Consider the following 21,939-nt stretch of genomic DNA (forward strand, 5'->3'; position numbering starts at 1 on the left):
ATTGGCAGAGCCGGGATTTGAACCCATGACCTCTGACTCCAAAGCCTATGCTCTTTCCACTGAGCCCCGCTGCTTCTTCTTGATATATGAAGAATGACTTCGACTGGGAGCCAGCCAGAGGATTGTCCATAAATCTGACCATCCCCAAGCTTTAACATTTTTTTTTCTTCCCCTTAGCAATTTCAGAACATGTCATCCGATAGGATTTGTGCCAACCTGTTTCTAGCATTTAAATGAACAGTGATCCAACTACAGAAAGGCAAAGTATGTTTTGGATCGACTGCCATCTGAAAGTGAAGTCGGTTTTGAAAAATCCCACCAACATCTGTCATTCCCTGAAAAGGCAAAAAGGGGTACTATTAAAAGGTAATTCTCTAGTTGAGAACTTTATTATTTATCTATTACTTTATGTGCCTGTAAAAAAAGGTGACTGATTTATCTTGCAAATAAAAAATGGGACGTGCCAGTTCCCTCTTCTCCACTTCCTTCTTGGGGACCCACCCAGAACTAAACTGGAAGGGACAGAGGTATGAGAATTAGGAACATTTCAGCATCTCCATTTCTTCAGCGGATGGAAGCTATGGAAGGTTTGGAACCCACAGCAACATCCAGAACTACAGGTTAGCAATAGTCCCTCTTTCTGTCATCCCCACCAGAAAAAAGCCAAGGTCATCGGGAAATAAGGCCAGAAAAGCACCCCCCCCTTCCCCGACCACCCGTGGGCCCAGATACCTACCCTCTCAATAGCATGCGGGATCTAGCTAGCTTTCCTCCAAGAGATCTTATTTATATATATCTCTCTCTATATAAATATATAGAGAACAAATTTCTTTGTTCTACAGGGCTTACAGTCTAGAACAAAGTTCTCCCCACGTTCATAGCCCTCCTAAAGTCCCATATTTTCTGACCAACTTTCCGCAACTAGCTCTTAGCTCTAACCAACTCCAATACTTATGTATATATTTTACCCCCCTCCCTAGTACGTAGAAATTTTTACATATTTTTATATATATAAAAATGAATTATATATAATGAAATATATATAATGAATTATATATAATGAATTACAATATATATTATAATATATAATGAAATAAATAAATTTTGGGGCGAAATATATATATATATAATAAATGAATTATATATATAATGAAATATATAATGAATTATACATATAATGAATTATAATATATATTATAATATATAACGAAATAAATAAATTTTGGGGGGAAATATATATATAATAAATGAATTATATATATAATGAAATATATATAATGAATTATATATAATGAATTACAATATATATTATAATATATAATGAAATAAATAAATTTTTGGGGAAATATATATATATATAATAAATGAATTATATATATAATGAAATATATAATGAATTATACATATAATGAATTATAATATATATTATAATATATAATGAAATAAATACATTTTGGGGGGAAATATATATAATAAATGAATTATATATATAATGAAATATATAATGAATTATATAATGAATTATGATATATATTATAATATATAATGAAATAAATAAATTGGGGGGGGAAATATATATATATATATTTCCCTCAGACTATAAGCTTGCTGTGGACAGGAGCTATGTCTACCAACTCCGTTATATTATACTCTCCGAAGCGCTTAGACTAGTGCTCTGCACATAGTAAGCGCTTGACTGATTGTTTTATAGGCAAAGAATTTCTAGTTGCTAAAAGGTATCTTAGAAACACTGATAAAACTATGCTTACCAGAACATAACACTTATTGGATAATTTCCAGTATTATAAACTCTTCTTCGGGGCAGTTGGAAACAGAAAACTTAATTCTCCAGATCCTGGTACCGTCAAGAGGACTGCTTACAAAATATGCTCATTTGGCAAAACTTTAAATCTCCTGAGGTATATTGGGACTCCAAAATCCCTGTGCAACTACTGTATACACTGCAAATACATATTATCTGCAGAATGTATGTTAAGACTTGTACTTCCGACAAGTCCGACTTGTACTTCCCAAGTGCTTAGTACAGTGCTCTGCACACAGTAAGCGCTCAATAAATACGATTCTTGTACTGCTCCTTCTAAGCCTGAAGCTTAGAAGGATATGTATGTATATATGTATACATATATACATATATATATGTATATGTTTGTACATATTTATTACTCTATTATCTATTCTATTTTATGTTATTTTATTTTATTTTATATATGTGTTTGTACATATTTATTTATGTATATATGTTTGTACATAGTTATTACTCTATTTATTTATTTATTTTACTTGTACGTATCTATTCTATTTATTTTATTTTGTTAGTGTGTTTGGTTTTGTTCTCTGCCTCCCCCTTTTAGACTGTGAGCCCACTGTTGGGTAGGGACCGTCTCTATATGTTGGCAACTTGTACTTCCCAAGCGCTTAGTACAGTGCTCTGCACACAGTAAGCACTCAATAAATACGATTGATTGACTGATTGATTAACAAATATTCCTTGTAGTAGTTCCTCGTTAGTATAGTGGTGAGTATCCCCGCCTGTCACGCGGGAGACCGGGCTTCGATTCTCCGACAGGGAAGTGAAAATATTTAGAAACATTGTGGCTTAGTGGCAAGAGCCTGGGTTTGGGAGTCAGAGGTCGTGGGTTCTAATCCCGCTCCGCCACTTGTCTGCTGTGTGATTTTGGGCAAGTCACTTCACTTCTCTGGGCCTCAGTTCCCTCATCTGGACTTCCCAAGTGCTTAGCACAGTGCTCTGCACACAGTAAGCGCTCAATAAATACGATTGAATGAATGAACGAATGAAAATGGGGATTAAGACTGTGAGCCCCCCATGGGACAACTTCATCACCTTGTAACCTCCCCAGCGCTTAGAACAGTGCTTTGCACATAGTAAGTGCTTAATAAATGCCATCATTATTATTATTACTATTATATCTACCTCAGCGTTTAGAACAATGCTTGGCACATAGTAAGCGCTTAACAAATACCATCATCATCATTTTTATATTATGTCATTTCATAAAAAAAAATGAATTCCAGTGCCCAAGTCCATGTGTGGGTGTCAATTCTAGCCTGTGAGCCCGTTGTTGGGTAGGGTCCGTCTCTACATGTTGCCGATTGTACTTCCCAAGCGCTTAGTACAGTGCTCTGCACATAGTAAGCGCTCAATAAATACGATTGAATAATATTAATAATAATGGCATTTGTTAAGCGCTTACTATGTGCAAAGCACTGTTCTAAGCGCTGGGGGGGATACAATGTGATCAAGTTGTCCCACATGGGGCTTACAGTCTTAATCCCCATTTTTACAGATGAGGTAACTGAGGCTCAGAGAAGTTAAGTGACTTGCCCAAGGTCACACAGCAGACTTGTGGTGGAGCCGGGATTCGAACCCATGACCTCTGACTCCAAAGCCCGGGCTCTTTCCACTGAGCCACGCTGCTTCTCTAATTGATTGAATGAATTAATTAATCATCAAATACCCCCCCCCCCCCCATACACACACACAAAAAGAATAGTATTTCAAGAGCTGCTAAGAGCATTTTGCTTCCACAAGCCTCCATCTACTGGTCATTTAAAGCAAGATAACTTTAAATTAGATTGGTGATTTGATCATTGGAAACTATTTTTGGTCCGGGGCCAGGAGAGTGCCCTATTCCTTTGTATGGCTGAAGCATGCAATAAATTATCCCTGGAATTCACACGTTTTCAGTCTCCCTGCCATCAGCATCATGTTAGAGCCAGGGGACAGCTCTATGAGTATGCAGAGTGAGCGCGTTTATTGTTTTATTGTTCTTTCCCAAGCGCTTAGTACAGTGCTCTATTTATTTATCTATTTATTTTACTTGTACATATCTATTCTATTTATTTTATTTTGTTAGTATGTTTGGTTTTGTTCTCTGTCTCTCCCTTCTGGACTGTGAGCCCACTGTTGGGTAGGGACTGTCTCTATATGTTGCCAACTTGTCCTTCCCAAGCGCTTAGTACAGTACTCCTTCCCTTCCCCACAGCACCTGTATATATGCTTGTACATATTTATTACTCTATTTTACTTGTACATATCTATTCTATTTATTTTATTTTGTTAGTATGTTTGGTTTTGTTCTCTGTCTCCCCCTTTTAGACTGTGAGCCCACTGTTGGGTAGGGACTGTCTCGATATGTTACCAACTTGTACTTCCCAAGTGCTTAGTACAGTGCTCTGCACACAGTAAGCGCTCAATAAATACGATGGCTTGATTGATTGATTCTAGACTGTGAGCCCACTGTTGGGTAGGGACCGTCTCTATATGTTGCCAACTTGTACTTCCCAAGCGCTTAGTACAGTGCTCTGCACACAGTAAGCGCTCAATATGATTGATTGTATGTATTTATTACTCTATTTTATTTGTACATATTCTATTTATTTTGTTAATGTTTTGTTTTGTTCTCTGTCTCCCCCTTCTAGACTGCGAGCCCACTGTTGGGTAGGGACTGTCTCTCTATGTTGCCAACTTGTACTTCCCAAGCGCTTAGTACAGTGCTCTGCACACAGTAAGCGCTCAATAAATACAACCGAATGAATGAATGAAAATACAGCACATAGTATGTGCATGCCCTACCTACAGACGATCTGAAGACAAATTTTAACTTGACAACACAGCAATCCCCTGTTCTACTACTCTTATTTTAGCATTCTTTCAGGATGGCATTACTGAATATTAAAACTGATGTTCACCACCGTGCTCTTGCACATTACTCTAATGTTCTGGGTTTTATAGCCATGAGAAGCATTATTGAATATTAAAACTGATATTCTTCCCCATGCTCTTGCACGTCACTCTAATGTTCTGGGTTTTATAGCCATGAGAAGCAGCGTGGCTCAGTGGAAAGAGCCCGGGCTTTGGAGTCAGAGGTCATGAGTTCAAATCCCAACTCCGCCAATTGTCAGCTGTGTGACTTTGGGCAAGTCACTTTCTCTGTGCCTCAGTTACCTCATCTGTAAGATGAGCATGAAGATTTGTGAGCCCCTCGTGGGACAACCTGCTCACCTTGTAACCTCCCCAGCGCTTAGAACAGTGCTTTGCACATAGTAAGCGCTAAATAAATGCCATTTTATTATCCACTCTGAGCCAGGTTCAAGTTTAGTGTTGGACACACAGGTGCACTGCACTAACAGACTGAATTTTGCATTGACTTTACCCCTCAAAAAGGTTCTACAATACCCCTATTTACGCATGAGCTCCTTGTCCTTCCCAAGCGCTTCGTCCAGTGCTCTGCACACAGTAAGCGCTCAATAAATACGATTGATTGATTGATCGATTGATTGTGGGCAGGGAGCATCTGACTTGCTTTGCACTTCAAGCGGTCGTATCCAGTGTGTGCCTAATAACTCCTCCTACTCATTCATTCAGTCGTACTTATTGAGCGCTTACTGTGTGCAGAGCACTGTACTAAGCGCTTGGGAAGTACAAGTTGGCAACATATAGAGACGGTCCCTACCCACAACAGGCTCACAGTCTAGAAGGGGGAGACAGACAAGAAAACATGTGGATAGGTGTCAAATCGTCAGAACAAATAAGGCCAGATGCACATCATTAAAAAAATAAATAGAATACTAAATATGTACAAGGAAAATAAGAGTAATAAATCTGTCCAAAATATATATACAGGTGCCTACTGCATGTTGCACTCACTTTGACCACCCAGACTGTCAGAGGGACTCGGTAGGCTGGAAGCAGCTGGATTGGCGAGTGGTCACACCAGGACCAGCTCTTCTGGTCCCATAATAGGCATTTCCAGTGTGCCCAGAATTTAATATCAGTCTATGAGTACTTACTGTGTGCAGAACCCTGAAGCGTTTGGGAATACAACATAGCAGAGTTGGTAGACATTCATTCATTCGTTGCCTTATTTATTGAGCGCTTACTGTGTGCAGAGCACCGTCCTAAGCGCTTGGGAAGCACAAGTTGACATGTAGAGAAGCAGCGTGGCTCAGTGGAAAGAGCACGGGCTTTGGAGTCAGAGGTTCGAATTCCCACTCCATTAATTGTCAGCTGTGTGACTTTGTGACAGCTGTCAACAGAAACAGTATTTCATCCAAAATTTGGTAAAAAAAAAAAAAAGGTAACGTTTGCCTTTCAAACAGCTGGAAATGAATCTAACTTACCTGATAATTGTAGTAGGTCCTAAAGAGTTTTGTCAGACTACAACTCTATAGAGTTCAGACTCTAATCCAACTTGTCTCCTAGTTTTCACGCTTGAATTTTCACTATAAGTAGGCGGCGTGTTTTGTGCCCATGGTCTGTCTCCGTCGGTTGGCAAGTTCCTTACGCGTTGACTCCCGAATCCTTCCCATGACATTTTGGTGTCTGACCTTTCTAAAATTAGGATAATGCTGAGAACGGATCAGTGAAGCCTCGTACGTTAAAATACACTTCGTTGTCATGTGCCTTTTTTGCTTCCCTCTGTAATGCCAATGAAATTCCCCGGTAGCTGCATTTAAGAGTCTGATGTTGAGAAACGGGACCAGGTCTTAATTACCGCTGAATGCCAAATGAAAACATTTTGCAAGAGCTACCATTTTGCTGCTGCATACAAGCACTGCATCTCATCCAAGACTGAATTCTTAGCAACCCGTTTCAGATGCTCAAATTCTGCGTATTTTCAAGTTTTGAGACGGGGACTCGTGTAAAATAAGCAGCCAGGAAAAATAAATGTAAACCAAGTTTATTTTGCTTTTAGGTAGTGTTCTTAAAGCACTACAGCATGGTAAACAATGTAAATTAGTATAAGTCATCTCAAAAGCCAGGTTTTTTTTTTTTAATGAGTTGTTAAAAAGATGCAGCCTAGTCTAACAGGATAAATATTTTTAACCATTTCACTTCGAGTTAATGAAGGCTCACAAATGAGCAACACTCCTCATTGAGGAAAACAAAAAGCTGTTGTCGACAAAGCGACAGCACACACACACAAAAACAAAAAGAACTGTGTAAAAATAACTAACTGTGTTCCCATACTCTTTGAAGTTGCTTTACAATGGGATGATATGCACATGATCTTGCTGCAAACTTGCCATGACTTGTAATACATGTAGTCTCGCCATACCATTCAGTCCAAAAGGTGCTAATTTCAGACAATGCAGCGCGCTACAGTCCGTTCACAATGACCGCCATTTGTTTTACACACTGCCTTCTCTTCTAGGCCGCAGTGTAGCCTAGGGAGAAAACGCTCCCTAATTAAAAAATTGGTATCATTAAAGGAAAAACTTTATAATTTTGCAACAGAATTTACAAGAATCCGTTCCAATTCAACTTGCCGCCTCCCCCTCCCGGCCACAGAATGGGCATGAAGTAATCCTGTTCTAAAACGCCTTTACTTCTCAACTTCATGCAAGTCTAAATAAAGATGACCAAAACAAAAAGCTTAAACAATGGAAGGATATTTCACAGAAAATTTCTTATACAAAAAACACATAAGAAAAAGGGCCACTAGGTGACATTTTAATTTACAAATTGGCATCATTTTGGTCAACAAATATCCAAGTGCTGTTTTCTTCTACCACAACAAAGCAGCTGTACAGAGAGAAGACAGCATAACTGGTTTAGAATTTTTAATCACACATTTCTTCAGGAATTTCATGTGGATTAAGGATGCCAGGGACAGACATCTGAAGTTTATGTTTTTCCTCCTGCGCTTGCCGAAGAGCTGTTTCTCTCTCCTCCAAAAATAAATCAGAGGTGTCTTCACCTGCAAATTCCTGCACAAATAACAGAGGTACTTTAGAAAATTTATAGGATGTCTTTCCAAAGATGAAGAGGAAAAACTAACAAGCTCTTCAAGATCTCAAGTTCAGACTTAAACACACATCTGAAGTTTTTAATACATGCTAAAAGTTTCGTTTATTCATCTAAACAAAAAATTCTCTTATTTGTCCATAATATGTACGAAGTTCCCACATGGGGCTTCATTTGGCAAAAACTGTGAGCCCCATATGGAACAGGGACTGTACGTGATTACCAGGTATCTAACCCGGGGCTTAGTACATAGCTTGACACACGAGGAAGCTGATAAATACATTTTTAAATTATTACTAGTACTATCATTAAGGAGCAGGGGAGCTCTTAACGATCACATTTATTAAGCGCTTACTATGTGCAAAGCACTGTTCTAAGCGCTGGGGAGGTTACAAGGCGATCAGGTTGTCCCACGGGGGGGCTCACGGTCTTCATCCCCATTTTTACAGATGAGGGAACCGAGGCACAGAGAAGTCAAGTGACTTGCCCAAAGTCACACAGCTGACGTGGCGGAGCCGGGACTTGAACCCATGACCTCTGACTCCAAAGCCCGGGCTCTTTTCCACTGAGCCACCCTGCTTCTCTGCCCGTCTTAAGAAGCGATCCGCTCTATCATACGGACATTCTCCCATCAAACGTGAGCTGTCGGGTATTTTGAGTATGTGTTTTAAGGGTATTTTGAACCTGGTTTTCCAATAAAAGGTTAATTAGAGAACGTTAGCCTTCTCTGCTGGATTAACACTACCTGCACACCTTTCCCCCTGCCTCTTGTCTTTTTAATCTTGGAAGTATATACAATATAAGACTACTTTCTGATAAAGCACTCCATCACCTTGCCCCCTTCTACCTCACCTCGCCTTTTTCCTTCTACAACCCAGCCCGCACACTTCACTCCTCTGGTGTTAACCTTCTCATTGTGCTTTGATCTCGCTTGTCTCGCTGCAAACCCCTAGCCCAAGTCCTGCCTCTGGCCTGGAATGCCCCCAACTCCTCAAATCCGGCAGATAATTACTCTCCCCCCCCCCCCGTCAAAGCCTTATTGAAGGCACATCTCCTCCACGAGGCCTTCCGAGACTATCCCCCACTCTTCCTCATCTCCCACTCCCTTCTGCGTTGCCCTGACTTGCTCCCTTTGCTCTTCCCCCCCATCCCAGCCCCACAGCACTTATGTACCTATTTGTAATTTTATTTATTTGTACTGATGTCTGTCTTCCCTCCTTTAGACTGTAAACTCGATGTGGGCAGGGAAAGTCACTTTTTGTAATTGCACTTTCCCAAATGCTTAGTTCAGTGCTCTACACACAGTAAGTGCTCAATAAATACGATTGACTGAATGCATGAAGGCAGGAACAAAATCAAAAACCTGGATTCAGAAAGAGGTAACTGTTAAATGAGCCTCCTAGGTTACCTATCAAGAAACACAATTCCTAAGAACGGAGATGGCTACTTCGCACTGAGCTTTAAGATACACCAGTGGCAAATTCTTCATGGGGGGCTGGAAGTACTCCTATCAGATCTAGGGTTGGCATGATCTCTAACAGGGCCTAGGGAAAGCTGATTCCAATTTTGACTTGAATCAGCTTCAAACATCACTGCCTGGGGCTTCGCTTGGATGGAAAAAGGCCAAGATATCTTGCACACACACACCGCTGAATGATTTTCCAATATTCACCAGATGGTTGGGCGAAGCATACTTTGAAAAGGACCAGGTGACCAACTGATGGTATTAGTGTGTCCAATATAAGCACCAGGGTGAACACAAATAGAAGACCCACCCCGCCCTCAAGAGAATTGTAATTACATTAATAATGACTGTGGTATTTGTTAAGCATTTACTCTATGCCAAGCCCTCAATTAAGTGCTGGGGTAGATACAATATATGCATTATCAGTCACAGACGCTGTCCTACATGGGGGCTTACAGTCCCACGGGGGGCGGGGGGGGGGGAGGGGTAGTTTAAGAGCGAATCTGAGGCACTGAGAAGTTAAGTGACCAGCCCAAGGATACACAGCAGGTAAGCGGTGGAGTCACATTCGAACCCAGGTCTTCTGACTCTCAGGCCGGGTGGCTGTTGGGCTGACAGGACTGGGTACTATGAAAGTGACTGGGGACGACTTCCTGGAGAAAGTGGGATTTTTATGAAGGCTCTGATAACTGGAGAGTAGTCACCTTATGGATTTGGGGTAGATGGGGCATCTGAAAGCCTTTCAGGCTGGGGAAACAGCATGGGCCAGATGTTGGAGGCCAAAGAGCTGTGAGGGGGATACAGCTCCATTTATTTAACCCTCCGAGCTTGTAAGGCTTCCCTTTCTCTCTCAGTGACCGTGACAGCAAGGAATGGAAACGAGGGCTTTAAGACCCCTAGCATTCTGAGATGTAAGCTCCTTGTGTGCGGGGAACATATTCACTTTTCTGTCCTTCCCAAGCACCGAGTGCAGCACCCGATCAATTTAAGTGGATGCTCAATAAATACTAAACTATATTCCAGAAAGCTGAGGAACCTCAACTGAGCATATATTCCACACATGAAAGGCAAAGTACTCGTAAAATGAGCAAAGACATCTGGAGATGATCGGTAGGAGGTAGGCTGGACCACGATAACCAGGATATGTGTGACAAGAAGTTTGCCCTGGAGTTAGACTGATGACTGTCGAGGCTTTAATTAGGAAGTAGCTAGCAAATGATCTACCAAACAAAAGAAAAAGGTTTAGCTGCTTGAATATTATTCAGTTTGGAAAAATACCACAAACGAAGCCATTAAGGTCTCATCCAACGGCCGCTCAAAATGCTTGCAAGAAGATTTATAGACTAAAGATGAATTTAGACAATACTCTTTAACATACCTTTATTTGTACCAGGAAATCCCGAAGGTGTTCTTTGAAAGCAGGAATATCCTGATTTAAACTGAAGAGCCCTGTTACGAACAGTTTAACTTGTGCACTGCAAAGGAAAAGCACTGATTAGATCATCACCATTTATCCAAAGACTGCCCACAGTTTAAATTGTTCCAAAAAACTTACTCTTGTAGATGAGGGAAAGCAGACTTAAGAAGATTAGCCACGTAATCCTGAATAAACATTTGGTTGTTAACTGGATTTCCAGGATTTAAGGGTGTACTTATTTTTCCTTCTTCTACCAAATTAAACATGTACGCAAGAATTGATGCGTGCATTGTGAGACCTGTGGATAACGGGAAAATTGGTTACGTCCAGAAAAGCATTCCAGAAATATTAGATCAAATGTTTAAATTTTCTTCATCGCTCCAGTTCTTACCTGCAGTATGTGAGGTGTCTGTTACAACAGAGAAGATGTGCTGAAGAATATCACAGAAATAGGTCTGATAGAAACTCTGGGCAGCAGCTTCTTCCTGTGCAACGTTTTGTAAGAGTGTAAAAAGGATCTGTAGGCCTAGGGAATAAGACAAGTTCGCTCTAGTCAACCAACAAAATAGCTTTTATTTCGACAGAACAGTAAAAACAGAGTCACGTGCATGACTTTTTATTACTGATTTTCTTTCACTTCATCATCAATCGTATTTATTGAGCGCTTACTGTGTGCAGAGCACTGTACTAAGAGCTTGGGAAGTACAAATTGGCAACATATAGAGACAGTCCCTACCCAACAGTGGGCTCACAGTCTAAAAGGGGGAGACAGAACCGAACATACTACAAAATAAAATAGAATAGATATGTACAAGTAAAATAAATAGAGTAATAAGTAAAATACATAGAGTAATAAGTAAAATAAATAGAGTAATAAGTAAAATAAATAGAGCAATAAGTAAAATAAACAAATAAATAAATGAATGAATGAATAAACAAACAAACAAACAAAACAAATGAATAAATAAATAGAGTGTAACCAGAAGCGGGAAGCCGTGGCCACTTCTGGATTGGTGGCAATATGGCCTGTGCCACTGCTGCCCTGGCTTTCCTCAGCACACCACCCCAGTAAGGTCAGAAGGAGAGGGATTCGGTCATTCAATCGTATTTATTGAGTGCTTACTGTGTGCAAAGCACTGTACTAAACACTTGGAAAGTACAATTCGGCAACAATTAGAGAAAATCCCCATCCAACAATGGGCTCAGTCTAGAAGCTAGGGATGAGAGTGAGTGATGAGCCATAAGCCTGGGCAGCCAGTAGTTTCATTGGCAGTAGTGTCCCTGACACAGCCTACTATTTCAAAGCCATCTTAAAAAGATAATTCATGCAAATCAGTTCGAAGTATTTGCCTAAGCTGGAGTGACTAGAAATGAAAGACTGAATGCTATCAAAAGGTAGAAATCAATCAATCAATCAATCGTATTTATTGAGCGCTTACTATGTGCAGAGCACTGAAATTCATTCTCTAGACTGTAAGCTTGCCGAGGGCAGGAAACGTGTCTACCACCTCTATTGTATTGTACTCTCCCAACACACCTTAGTACAGGTGCTCTGCAAACAATAAGCGCTCAATAAACACCTCCGATTCTTCCCAGTCCAAACTTGAGGCAGAAGTAAATGGCTGCACTAGGAGGCTCTATTCCCATTGCTCTTTCAGCTTTACCTCTGTAGAGTTTAGCAAATTGACATTCAGATTTGACAGCCTCTTACCTGTATCTGCAACATTTCTCATGGTATGTTTGAAAGCCCAAATAATAGAATCCAAAACCAGTTTGAACTGGGCGGGTGGAATGGCAAGGAATGCTGGGAAACAGTGAGAATTTACAGCCTGAAGTAGTAGGAAAAAGTTTGTTCTATGCTCGGGGTACTCTTCAAAGTCCTGAGGATAAAGAAACAAATTTTGCTATGATGATTCAGTGTAATTAACAGAAAAAAAAACAACCAGGTGTCTAGTGTGGCAGCTGGGCTAATTCTTTTGTGGTCGTGCATTCACAACCAGATTCCCTTGGTTGTGTAATTTCACATCACCCCCAAAAATGCTGAAGGAAGTTGTTTGCTGCTTGCTTCTGATTAAATGTTTGCTCTCTCTCACTTTTAACCAAAACCATTTGAAGCTTTCCCCAACTAGATACCCCACTCTTTTCTGATAGAGGTATCAGATTATGTGAACCCTGAAAATTTTATAACCAATACCTCCACCTCTTTGCATTTCAAACTAAATTGGTATCATCTCAGCTTGATACCTAGCAAAAGTACACTGAAATTTTCATGCCAACTTGACTTTGCTGCAGAATTGATCTATAAAGACAAATGACAGTACACTGAAGAAAACTGAACTATAAGCCCCATAAAGTCTTTTGCATATGCTACACTCACATCTAACTTTGTGTTGTGCCACACTATATACTGAAGTACTAGAATACGTCCCGTTTTTAATGTGCTACTCTGGAACTGAGGAGCAGTGTGTGTGGGGAAGCGATCTACACTAACACAAATGATTTAGTAAAAGTAAGTCTAACCGTTATTTAATCTTTTAAAAGAGTCACTTGGTTGTGTAATATTTCCTCTCTACACAAATGGCTCCCATACTGGTTTTAAGCCATCATCTCCCTCCCCACGGCATTAGATTACTGTTTTATCCCTCCCTGGTCTGTTTCCAACATCTCCTCTCTCATTTAGTGCAAGTCATCTTCCAAAAACCTATTTCTGCTCACATCTCTTCCTTCTCAAAACGGCCCAAAGCCTACCTCTTTCTTTTGCATTGTGCAAAAGCTCCCGACCCCAAGGCTCTGAAGCTCTCTCTTGCCACGTAACATCCTCCCCTTATATACTTCCCCAATTGACATTCTACACTAATCCCAAACTTCATTTCCTTCCCGGTCACCTCTCCCACCCCAGGATCCTTCACTTAAGTCCTCCTCAATGCCTGGAACTCCCTCCCCTCTCAAATCCAGGCTAGAGTCCTCTCTATCTTCAAAACCATCCTGGAATGCCTTTTCACCAGGAGGCATTCTACCAACAAATTTCTTTTCTCAAAATTCAACTCCCACCTGCCACTTCAGCACTTCTGTACTCACTTATTCACCTTTCCTTCAAATAATTTTGGGTCTGCCGAACCCCTCACCCACCAAAAAAAGGGCTCAAGATCCCTTGCTTTACAACTACTGTAGTTTCACAAGAGTGCTCTGCACACAGAGCTCAGTGAATACTACGGCTTGATTTAAAATGTTCCTTTGTAGCCTTTAGGGATGATATTTCTTGATTTTTTTTTCCTTCTATAAAGCTATTTTATTTAGTCACCCCAATCCCCAACATCTCTGCTCACAAGCACCCAGTTCACTCTGCTTAATGAACAGAGGTTGGGCTAGAAATCATGATGTTGACCAGTTGATGGGGATAAACTGCCCTGTGTTCAAATTGATTTAATGGGTTACAGTACCAGCCCCTGATGAACTCCTTTTTTCTGAGTAGGACTAATGACAGGACACTCTCACTTCTAAAACTTTGGCGTGAACACTACCTCCCTTTTCTCCTCAATATTTGAGGGGTTTTTTTGGACTAACTTGAAAAAGGTGAATAAAACTCATTTCAATTCAGCATTAGAGATAATGGAAGATCAATCCTCAAAGAGGTATAAGGATTCCTCCCTCCAAGAACTGTCTAGCTTCCTTTGTTTTACACTGCTATCTTGGGAGTGTTTTTGAAGATTATTACTATTGTTTTCAATGGTTATCTGGTTGTCCCACATAAGGATTTAATAAGCATTACTATTAATACATTCACAATAACAGAGCTTTAGTACGTTAACATAAGGTACCTTCTTACCAAGACAAAAAATTTTAATCATGCAATGACAATCATTTTGTTCCCCTATTTTTAAAAACTCTAGATAATATGCAAAATGGGAAGAAGCAAAGTCCTCCAGGAAAAAATATTTCACATCGCCAACACAGACGTCTATTCTACTAGCCTCATGCCTGCCTGGAAAATTCTCTTAAAGTTCCTTAATTGGTTTGAATATGAAGCAATGAATGACGTTTAGAAGTAGTTTGCCAATGTAGGAAAAAAAGCACTTACCTTATTTATCATATTTAATGTGCATTCAAAAACAGCATCAAATATCTGAGGTATTTCAGCCGTTATGTGCCCTCCTAACTTGTTGACAATGATGGCCATAGTACTGAGTACTTCTGGCTCTCTAGCAGCTGGAACATTTCTCTGATAGTCAATGAGCACTGCATCCAACAGAGGAGGGACAAAGTTTTCTGCAACCTGTTAAATAGTTGAAGAAATTTTTATTTTCTATAAAATAACGGTGGTATTTGTACCGAGTGGTGGGTAGATACAGGGCGATCTGGGTGGACACAATTCCTGTCCCACATAGGGCTCACAGCAGAAAGGTGGGAGAGAACACAAATTGAATCCCCATTTTACAGATGAGGAAATGGATGTTAAGTGACTTGTTGAAGGTCAGAGGACAAGTGATGGAGCCAGCATCACAAACTAGGTTCTGCGATTTTGAGTCCTGGGCTCTTTTCCCTCTAAAAGTTGTAATATTAATTTTCCCCAAACAACAAAAACAACTTCAGCAACAAGTTTGTAAGGATGCTTACTTTATATTGTTTGATGTGTCTATCATCAGGGGCATCATACCGAGTTGAGGTGATTTTAAGATAAGATTCACAATTACTTACTGATAGGGGCCAAGATATATTCAAAGTGCTTCATATTGAAGCAGTTCAGGCTGTGACTCAGTTTCCTCATCTGTAAATGGGGATTAAATCCAACTCCCTCTTTATACTGTGAACTCCTTGCGGGACTGGGACTACGGCCAACCTAATTATCTTGAACCTACCCCCAACACTTGGCGGAGTGCATGGCACATAGTAAGCACTTAATAATATGCAATATTTGTAGGTGATATAGCTGCATATTTTCCCATCTGGGAAACAACAACAAAAAATTGTGGCTAGAAACTAGCTAGAAACAATAAACAAAGGATTTTAGTATCTTAATTTAGGCATTCTCTTACTCTCCCCCTTTTAGATTGTGAACCCACTGTTGGGTAGGGACTGTCTCTATATGTTGCCAACTTGTACTTCCCAAGCTCTTAGTACAGTGCTCTGCACACAGTAAGCGCTCAATAAATACGATTGATTGATTGATTGAGACCAAAGAAGAAACTCAGACTTTAGAAAAATCCCATGACTTAGGGTAAAAGTCAAAATTTACAGCAATGTTATCATGCCCTCAAAAATACAGGCACAAGTTTCTTTATCTAACCAGACGTTCAAATCAAGACATCATCTAGATTGAACTTTTGTCTTGTACACATTCTGGCCAGAGCTGGAGCCATGCAAGTTATGCAGCTAATAAAGCTATAAGGGAATTTAAATCTGTAAAGGCAGCTGATAGCTTTTACTTTGCTTCCTTTCTCTTTCTCACAAGTTCCCATGGACCTTTGAGGCCCTATAAATGAGTGGGTAGGGAGTTGGTCATGCCTAGAAACACAAGGGAAGTCCCCCTAAGGCAATGCACCTCAAAGGCCATGTTTTCTAAGAAGCTTTCTTGAATTAATACTACTTGTTCTTCAACCAGTCAATATGATCCCACACCCCACTTCCTTGACACAAGCGCTTAGTACAGTGCTCTGCACACAGTAAGCGCTCAATAAATACGATTGATGCTGATGACTCACTGACAATCAAATGTAAGCAACTTGTGGACAGGTTGCCCCCTCCCCAAAAAGCTTAACATACAAGAATACAACATTCACCTATGAAAAATTCGTGTTCATGAGCATGTTTTTCATTAATTTTCAAAATTACTCCAAATTTCACACACACACACACACACGCACCCACCCCGCGTCCCGTCCCCCCGCCCCCTTACCATTTGTGGATCGTTCGACCGGCTCACCCAACCGGATATTAATTTTAAAGTTTCCCTTTTTACTGTCCGCATGCTTCTAATCAAAGGTTGCTTGGTGACCATTTCACCTGAAAAACAAGAGATGCTCACAAAATTTCCAGACCTACTTGCCAATTTTCAGTTTGGATTGACACTGGATGAATACAGCACCACAACACTGCCTCACTCCTGCCAGCCACGTCCCCACTGGAGCAGTGGGTGCGACGAACAAGTTGGTTGGCGGTGGGGCAGTAACAGCAAAAGTTAATGCAAGAGTTTCTATGGTGGTGGTGGACAGGGGTGAGGAGGAAGGAGTATGAAACAGAAGTAGAAGGCCTGCAGAGGCAAAGCCAGCTGTGGTGAAGACTGTGAGCCCACTGTTGGGTAGGGACTGTCTCTATATATTGCCAATTTGTACTTCCCAAGCGCTTAGTACAGTGCTCCGCACATAGTAAGCGCTCAATAAATACGATTGATGATGAAGTCTTTTGACTAAACCACCTATGTAAATGCAAGCTCCATCTCTTCTGAATCAACATTCTTGTGTAGTGCCAGCTCGCCACTGCTCATCAAAATCTGATAGTGTAGGATCAGTCATGTTGGCTTTTATGCCTTGTGGAAATTTGAAACCTCAAGTTCACAGTGAAAAGGTGGCTGGCAGCACCTCCCTCATCAATCAATCAATCAATCGTATTTATGGAGCGCTTACTGTGTGCAGAGCACTGTACTAAGCGCTTGGGAAGTACAAGTCAGCAACACATAGAGACAGTCCCTTCCCAACAGTGAGCTCGCAGTCTAGAAGGGGGAGACAGAGAATAAAACCAAACATACTAACAAAATAAAATAGAAATGTACAAGATAAATAAATAGAATAATAAATACCTTAGAACCAGCTACCTTACAACTTGTGTGCATCTTATCTAATGGTTTTCTTCTATTTTGTACCTAAGCCCTTTTTTTTTTTTTAACCAATTGCATATTTGGTAACTTTTGTCCATTTCTTTTCCCTACCACAATGAAAGCCCCTCAAGAGCAGGGACTGTGTCTAACACTCTCTAGTACAGCACTCCGGACATAGCAGCTGCTCAGTGAACACCATTAAATCAAGTACCGTTAAACAATGGGTAATTTTCTCAATGGTCTGGGAACCTGGTGAAGATCAATCAGATAATTAGGAATCAGACAATCCATCTCCAACTACTTGGGCTCAGACCTACCAATCCTTGGGATATTCTTCCACCCCCAGGGTGCACTCTCAGATTCCAGGTGAATTAGGATAAATGTTGGGCCTCACCCCACCCTGTCATTTATTAGAAGAGGCAGCCTGAAAAGCATAGAGGATCTGAAACTACTAGAGCTTCATCTTAAAATGGAAACTCTGTGGGTCTGAAGCACTGTATTGGGAAATGGACAAAGAGTTTGCCCTTTCTGCCAAGTCTGGACAAACATTTGCCTATGTACCCTGTTTCAGCTGGTTTGAACAAAATGTTGCTTTATTCTCAGCAAATACCTAAGCACAGTATCTATTCTGGAAACAGTCTTAATGTGCCCTTTATTTTACTATCAGTTTTCACCCAAGACTCACTCAAACCCCAAAGAAACTGATTCAAGTCCTTCAGGAAGGGCATACACTGAACACACGTAGCCTTAATGTGTACCTATCTTGAGAAATTAATCTTATTTGTGATTTGAAAGCCAGACAGATCATTAGTCGCTCCTCTTTGCATCATTATCACATCTGAAACATACTGGACATCATTTTCCGAAGGTTTTTTATAAAAGAAAAAGGAAATGAGGGGGCATATATTTCTTCCCTAAGATGGTTCATAAAGCTGTGAATTCCCTTCATCTAAAGATGGGAAAAGCTACCCCCAACCTGACAACCCAATGAAGATCATGTTTTGCAGGAAGAATATAAAGTTACAGTAGTTTACAAACTGGGCAAAAGCTTTTGAATAGATTCAGAAAGACGTTTTCACTCCATGCTCTATCTGAAAAAATAATTTTAAAGAACTTACCATTAGCCTGTATGGCTGCAGAAATATTTTCACTGAGGCACTTGTACACATTAAGCATATCTAAATAAATTCGTCCAAGTTGAATTACAAAGGGGTGACCAACAGCTTTACACGCCCTCACATTGGTTTTCAGAATGCTACCAAGTTGTTTAACTGTTTCAGGATCCTTGAGTATGTCGACATTCTGGTGCAGAATAAGAAGTTTGTTTTATTTTCAAGGCAGGCCTGAACTCAACATTACCAAAAAACTCAAAAGTATTCCATACTTAAACCTCAGTTGGGGGAAAATATGCAACTGATACATGCATTCAAGAAAATAAGAGTTCAAAGAAAATCCAAGAATTAAGACCTTTCTCATCCTTAGCCAGTCACACATAAGCACTTAGAACAGTCCTTAGCACAAAACAGGTGCTCAAGGTACGCTAATTAACAGCCCAGGCTTGGGAGTCAGAGGTCATGGGTTCGAATCCTGACTCTGCCACATGTCTGCCGTGTGACCTTGGGCAAGTCACTTAACTTCTCGGAGCCTCAGTTCCCTCATCTGTAAAATGGGGATGATGACTGTGAGCCCCATGCGGGACAATCTGATCACTCTGTATTGCCCCAGCGCTTAGAACAGTGCTTTGCACATAGTAGGCGCTTAACAAATGCCATTATTATTATTATTATGACTTTCGTATACTTAATCACAAGTATGACTATTTGTTCACCCTATGAACAACCACCACCAGCTAAAATCCACTGTTTCTCTAGAAAATCCTTTTCCAATCTAACTTAGAAACAGATATCACACCCACTAACATACAATTCAACTTCTCTACATTCACATATGGGGAAACAGCTTGGCATAGTAGATAGAGCAGGGGCCTGGGAATCAGAAAGGTCATGGGTTCTAATCCCGGCTCTGCCACTTGTCTGCTATGTGGCTCTGGGCATGTCACCACTTCTCCGCACCTGTTACCTCATCTGTAAAATGGAGACTGGACTGTGAGCCCCACATGGCACTTAGTACAGTGTCTGGAACATAGTAAGCGCTTAATACCACCACCACCACCCTCATATATAAACGTAATACTCTAGGTGGGGGAAAGGGGTGGGATTTACCCAGTAGAACCAAAGCAACTAGGGACAAAGAACCGTCCACCAAGCTACTTGCTAAGCACTTGGGAAAGTGAAATGTATCATTCTTCAAATGCTTAATAAACAGAAATAATCCTATAAGACGTCTCATGTAGTACTGTAATCTATGTGGATTTTGGAAACACTCTGCCAAGAATGAAAAAGTTTTTTTTAACTTTTAGGACTCTTACTTTAGTGGCTTGCTGAATTATGCTGTCCCACACTTGATTAGGAAGCAACATATATTTTTCTATTAAATGCTCCTGCACTGTTTGGTCAGTCTGTGCCCCGATCATATATCCAACAGCTTCGTAAAAGGTGTGCACCTGGATTAAAAAGCAAGGAAACAATTGACAGACGCTTCATACTTTTTCCACTGAAAACTTCTAGACACTGTGTTTTCAAATCCAGATCTGAGAGCTACTGACAACAAATCTGATGAATGATCTTTATAGTCCTCTACCTGACCATGGCGTTTCAAGCCTACAACTTTAGACATTCCTTTCTTCTAAAAATGTAACCAAAGATACATCCCATGAGCCTTTATTTCCTTGTTACATCGAGCAGCAGCTAAAAATAGAATCTCAGCACACAGCTAACAACAGACTCTCAGGACAATCGACAGACTTGTCCATTTTAAGAGTGAGCTACCATGTTAATCAGCAATTAACATTAGACATACCTGTTGAGGTTGAAGGTCACATATGATAGTGTTAATATTGTTTAGGATCTCATCAATAAAAGGCATCACTTCCCCAACCTGAACCTGAACAAAATGCCTCCGGCATTTTTGTGCGATTTTTATGAAGGTATCACAAGCCATATCCTGGACACCATCATGGGTTTCTAAACAAAACATATTTTAAGATATTTTACTTCTTCAAACACAGCCACATACCTATTAATACGAACCACGCAATGAAAATTATACGAGGACCAAAATGAAAAGCCTTTTCTATACTTACCATGCATAAATTCAAAAAGTTTGTTTACTACGGTCTTCAAAAATTTCCAGTGAGCTCTCAAAAATCTTGGATATTGACCTACTATGTACATGATATTTGATGCAATAATAGCTTTATTATCTTTCCCTCTCTTCTGTTCACATAAACCTAAAAGATCCTAGAAAGGAGGAATTAACAAAAACCAAAAACATTTTTAGTCACTAAACATGACTGCCCTGAACAATGTTTTGTGCTGGATTTAAAACGTTACTTTGAAAAAAAAGGCGGTTTACCCAGCCTTATGACCTGGGGACTTTCATTATAAAATTAACTAGAATTCCAAAAACTCTCTATTTGTGCTTAGGGGTAACAACATATTCTATCTACAATTCCAGTACCTAAGATACTCATTTCTTGAGTTGGACATATCTAGTACATGTAGTTCAAGGGTGTAACCAATATTGAACTCACAAAGAAAAAGTCAGTTCATACGCAGAATGAATGTTGGGAAACCTCCAGAAGCTTACTACTCCCATATATGCAACAGGTGTTTATACCTTTATTACTGTAACAAGAAATCTTTTCTCATCTTCTTCATGCATTGCTCCACTGATGGAGCCTATAGCCCAACATAAAGTGTTCAAATTTTTCCAGGACCACTCTGTACCATTCACTTGATTGTGAAGCTTTTCCGTCATTATTCTTTCAGTATCTGCATAATCCAGATGGGTAAGATAAACTGGGGAGAAAGGATATCTTGTTAGTTCAAGTTAAATCATACTCGCAGAATACTTCATCTTTGCATCCCGTGACAAAAAATAAGACCCTGCCTAAGAGATTTTACTTGGGTCACAGTTTAACAGTAACATTGGTGGGTACTGCCACACTTCTAAAAACATAGGGAACACATGAAACATAGCTTTTGAAATGATACCATGGTGCCTGCCTGTCAGAGTTCCTGTTTCTTTTGGGAAACGTTCAGTTCAATAAGTTTCAAACTCTGTTTTTCAGTCTTTTGCTCCACTATCTTTCAACTTTTCCCATCTCTCTCTTTCCTCTAAGTTATACTTGTGGAAATTGACACCACAGTATGCACAGCTAACCAGGACGTATACACTTCCTCATCCAGGCGCCATAAGAAATGGGAGAAAAATGTGAAACACAAAAAGGAGATCAGAGAATTAAAAGATTTTGAAATTGTGTTGGACCAAAGCCACCTTGTTCTCTGGGGTTTTCCTGGACACATGAGGATTTGTTTAGGGTTCTTCTGTATGTT

At 40.2% G+C, this 21,939-nt stretch overlaps 1 protein-coding gene across 2 annotated transcripts in view; it reads right to left on the reverse strand.

The window, feature by feature from the left end:
* Positions 1 to 6,706: 6,706 nt before the first annotated feature.
* XPO1 (exportin 1) overlaps positions 6,707 to 21,939 on the reverse strand; it is a 48,183-nt gene continuing 32,950 nt past the window's right edge. For both annotated transcript variants that reach the window (XM_038750826.1, XM_038750827.1), the window contains exons 14-25: positions 21,221 to 21,402; positions 20,685 to 20,841; positions 20,402 to 20,565; positions 19,911 to 20,045; positions 18,601 to 18,784; positions 16,565 to 16,671; positions 14,750 to 14,944; positions 12,383 to 12,551; positions 11,063 to 11,197; positions 10,810 to 10,969; positions 10,633 to 10,729; positions 6,707 to 7,752 (exon numbers count right to left, since the gene is read on the reverse strand). In XM_038750826.1, the coding sequence (XP_038606754.1) occupies positions 7,606 to 7,752; positions 10,633 to 10,729; positions 10,810 to 10,969; positions 11,063 to 11,197; positions 12,383 to 12,551; positions 14,750 to 14,944; positions 16,565 to 16,671; positions 18,601 to 18,784; positions 19,911 to 20,045; positions 20,402 to 20,565; positions 20,685 to 20,841; positions 21,221 to 21,402 (1,832 nt within the window). In that variant the 3' untranslated portion in view covers positions 6,707 to 7,605. The remainder of the gene's footprint in view (positions 7,753 to 10,632; positions 10,730 to 10,809; positions 10,970 to 11,062; positions 11,198 to 12,382; positions 12,552 to 14,749; positions 14,945 to 16,564; positions 16,672 to 18,600; positions 18,785 to 19,910; positions 20,046 to 20,401; positions 20,566 to 20,684; positions 20,842 to 21,220; positions 21,403 to 21,939) is intronic.

The sequence above is a fragment of the Tachyglossus aculeatus genome, chromosome 9, assembly GCF_015852505.1.
Source record: "Tachyglossus aculeatus isolate mTacAcu1 chromosome 9, mTacAcu1.pri, whole genome shotgun sequence".
NCBI classification, from domain to species: domain Eukaryota; kingdom Metazoa; phylum Chordata; class Mammalia; order Monotremata; family Tachyglossidae; genus Tachyglossus; species Tachyglossus aculeatus.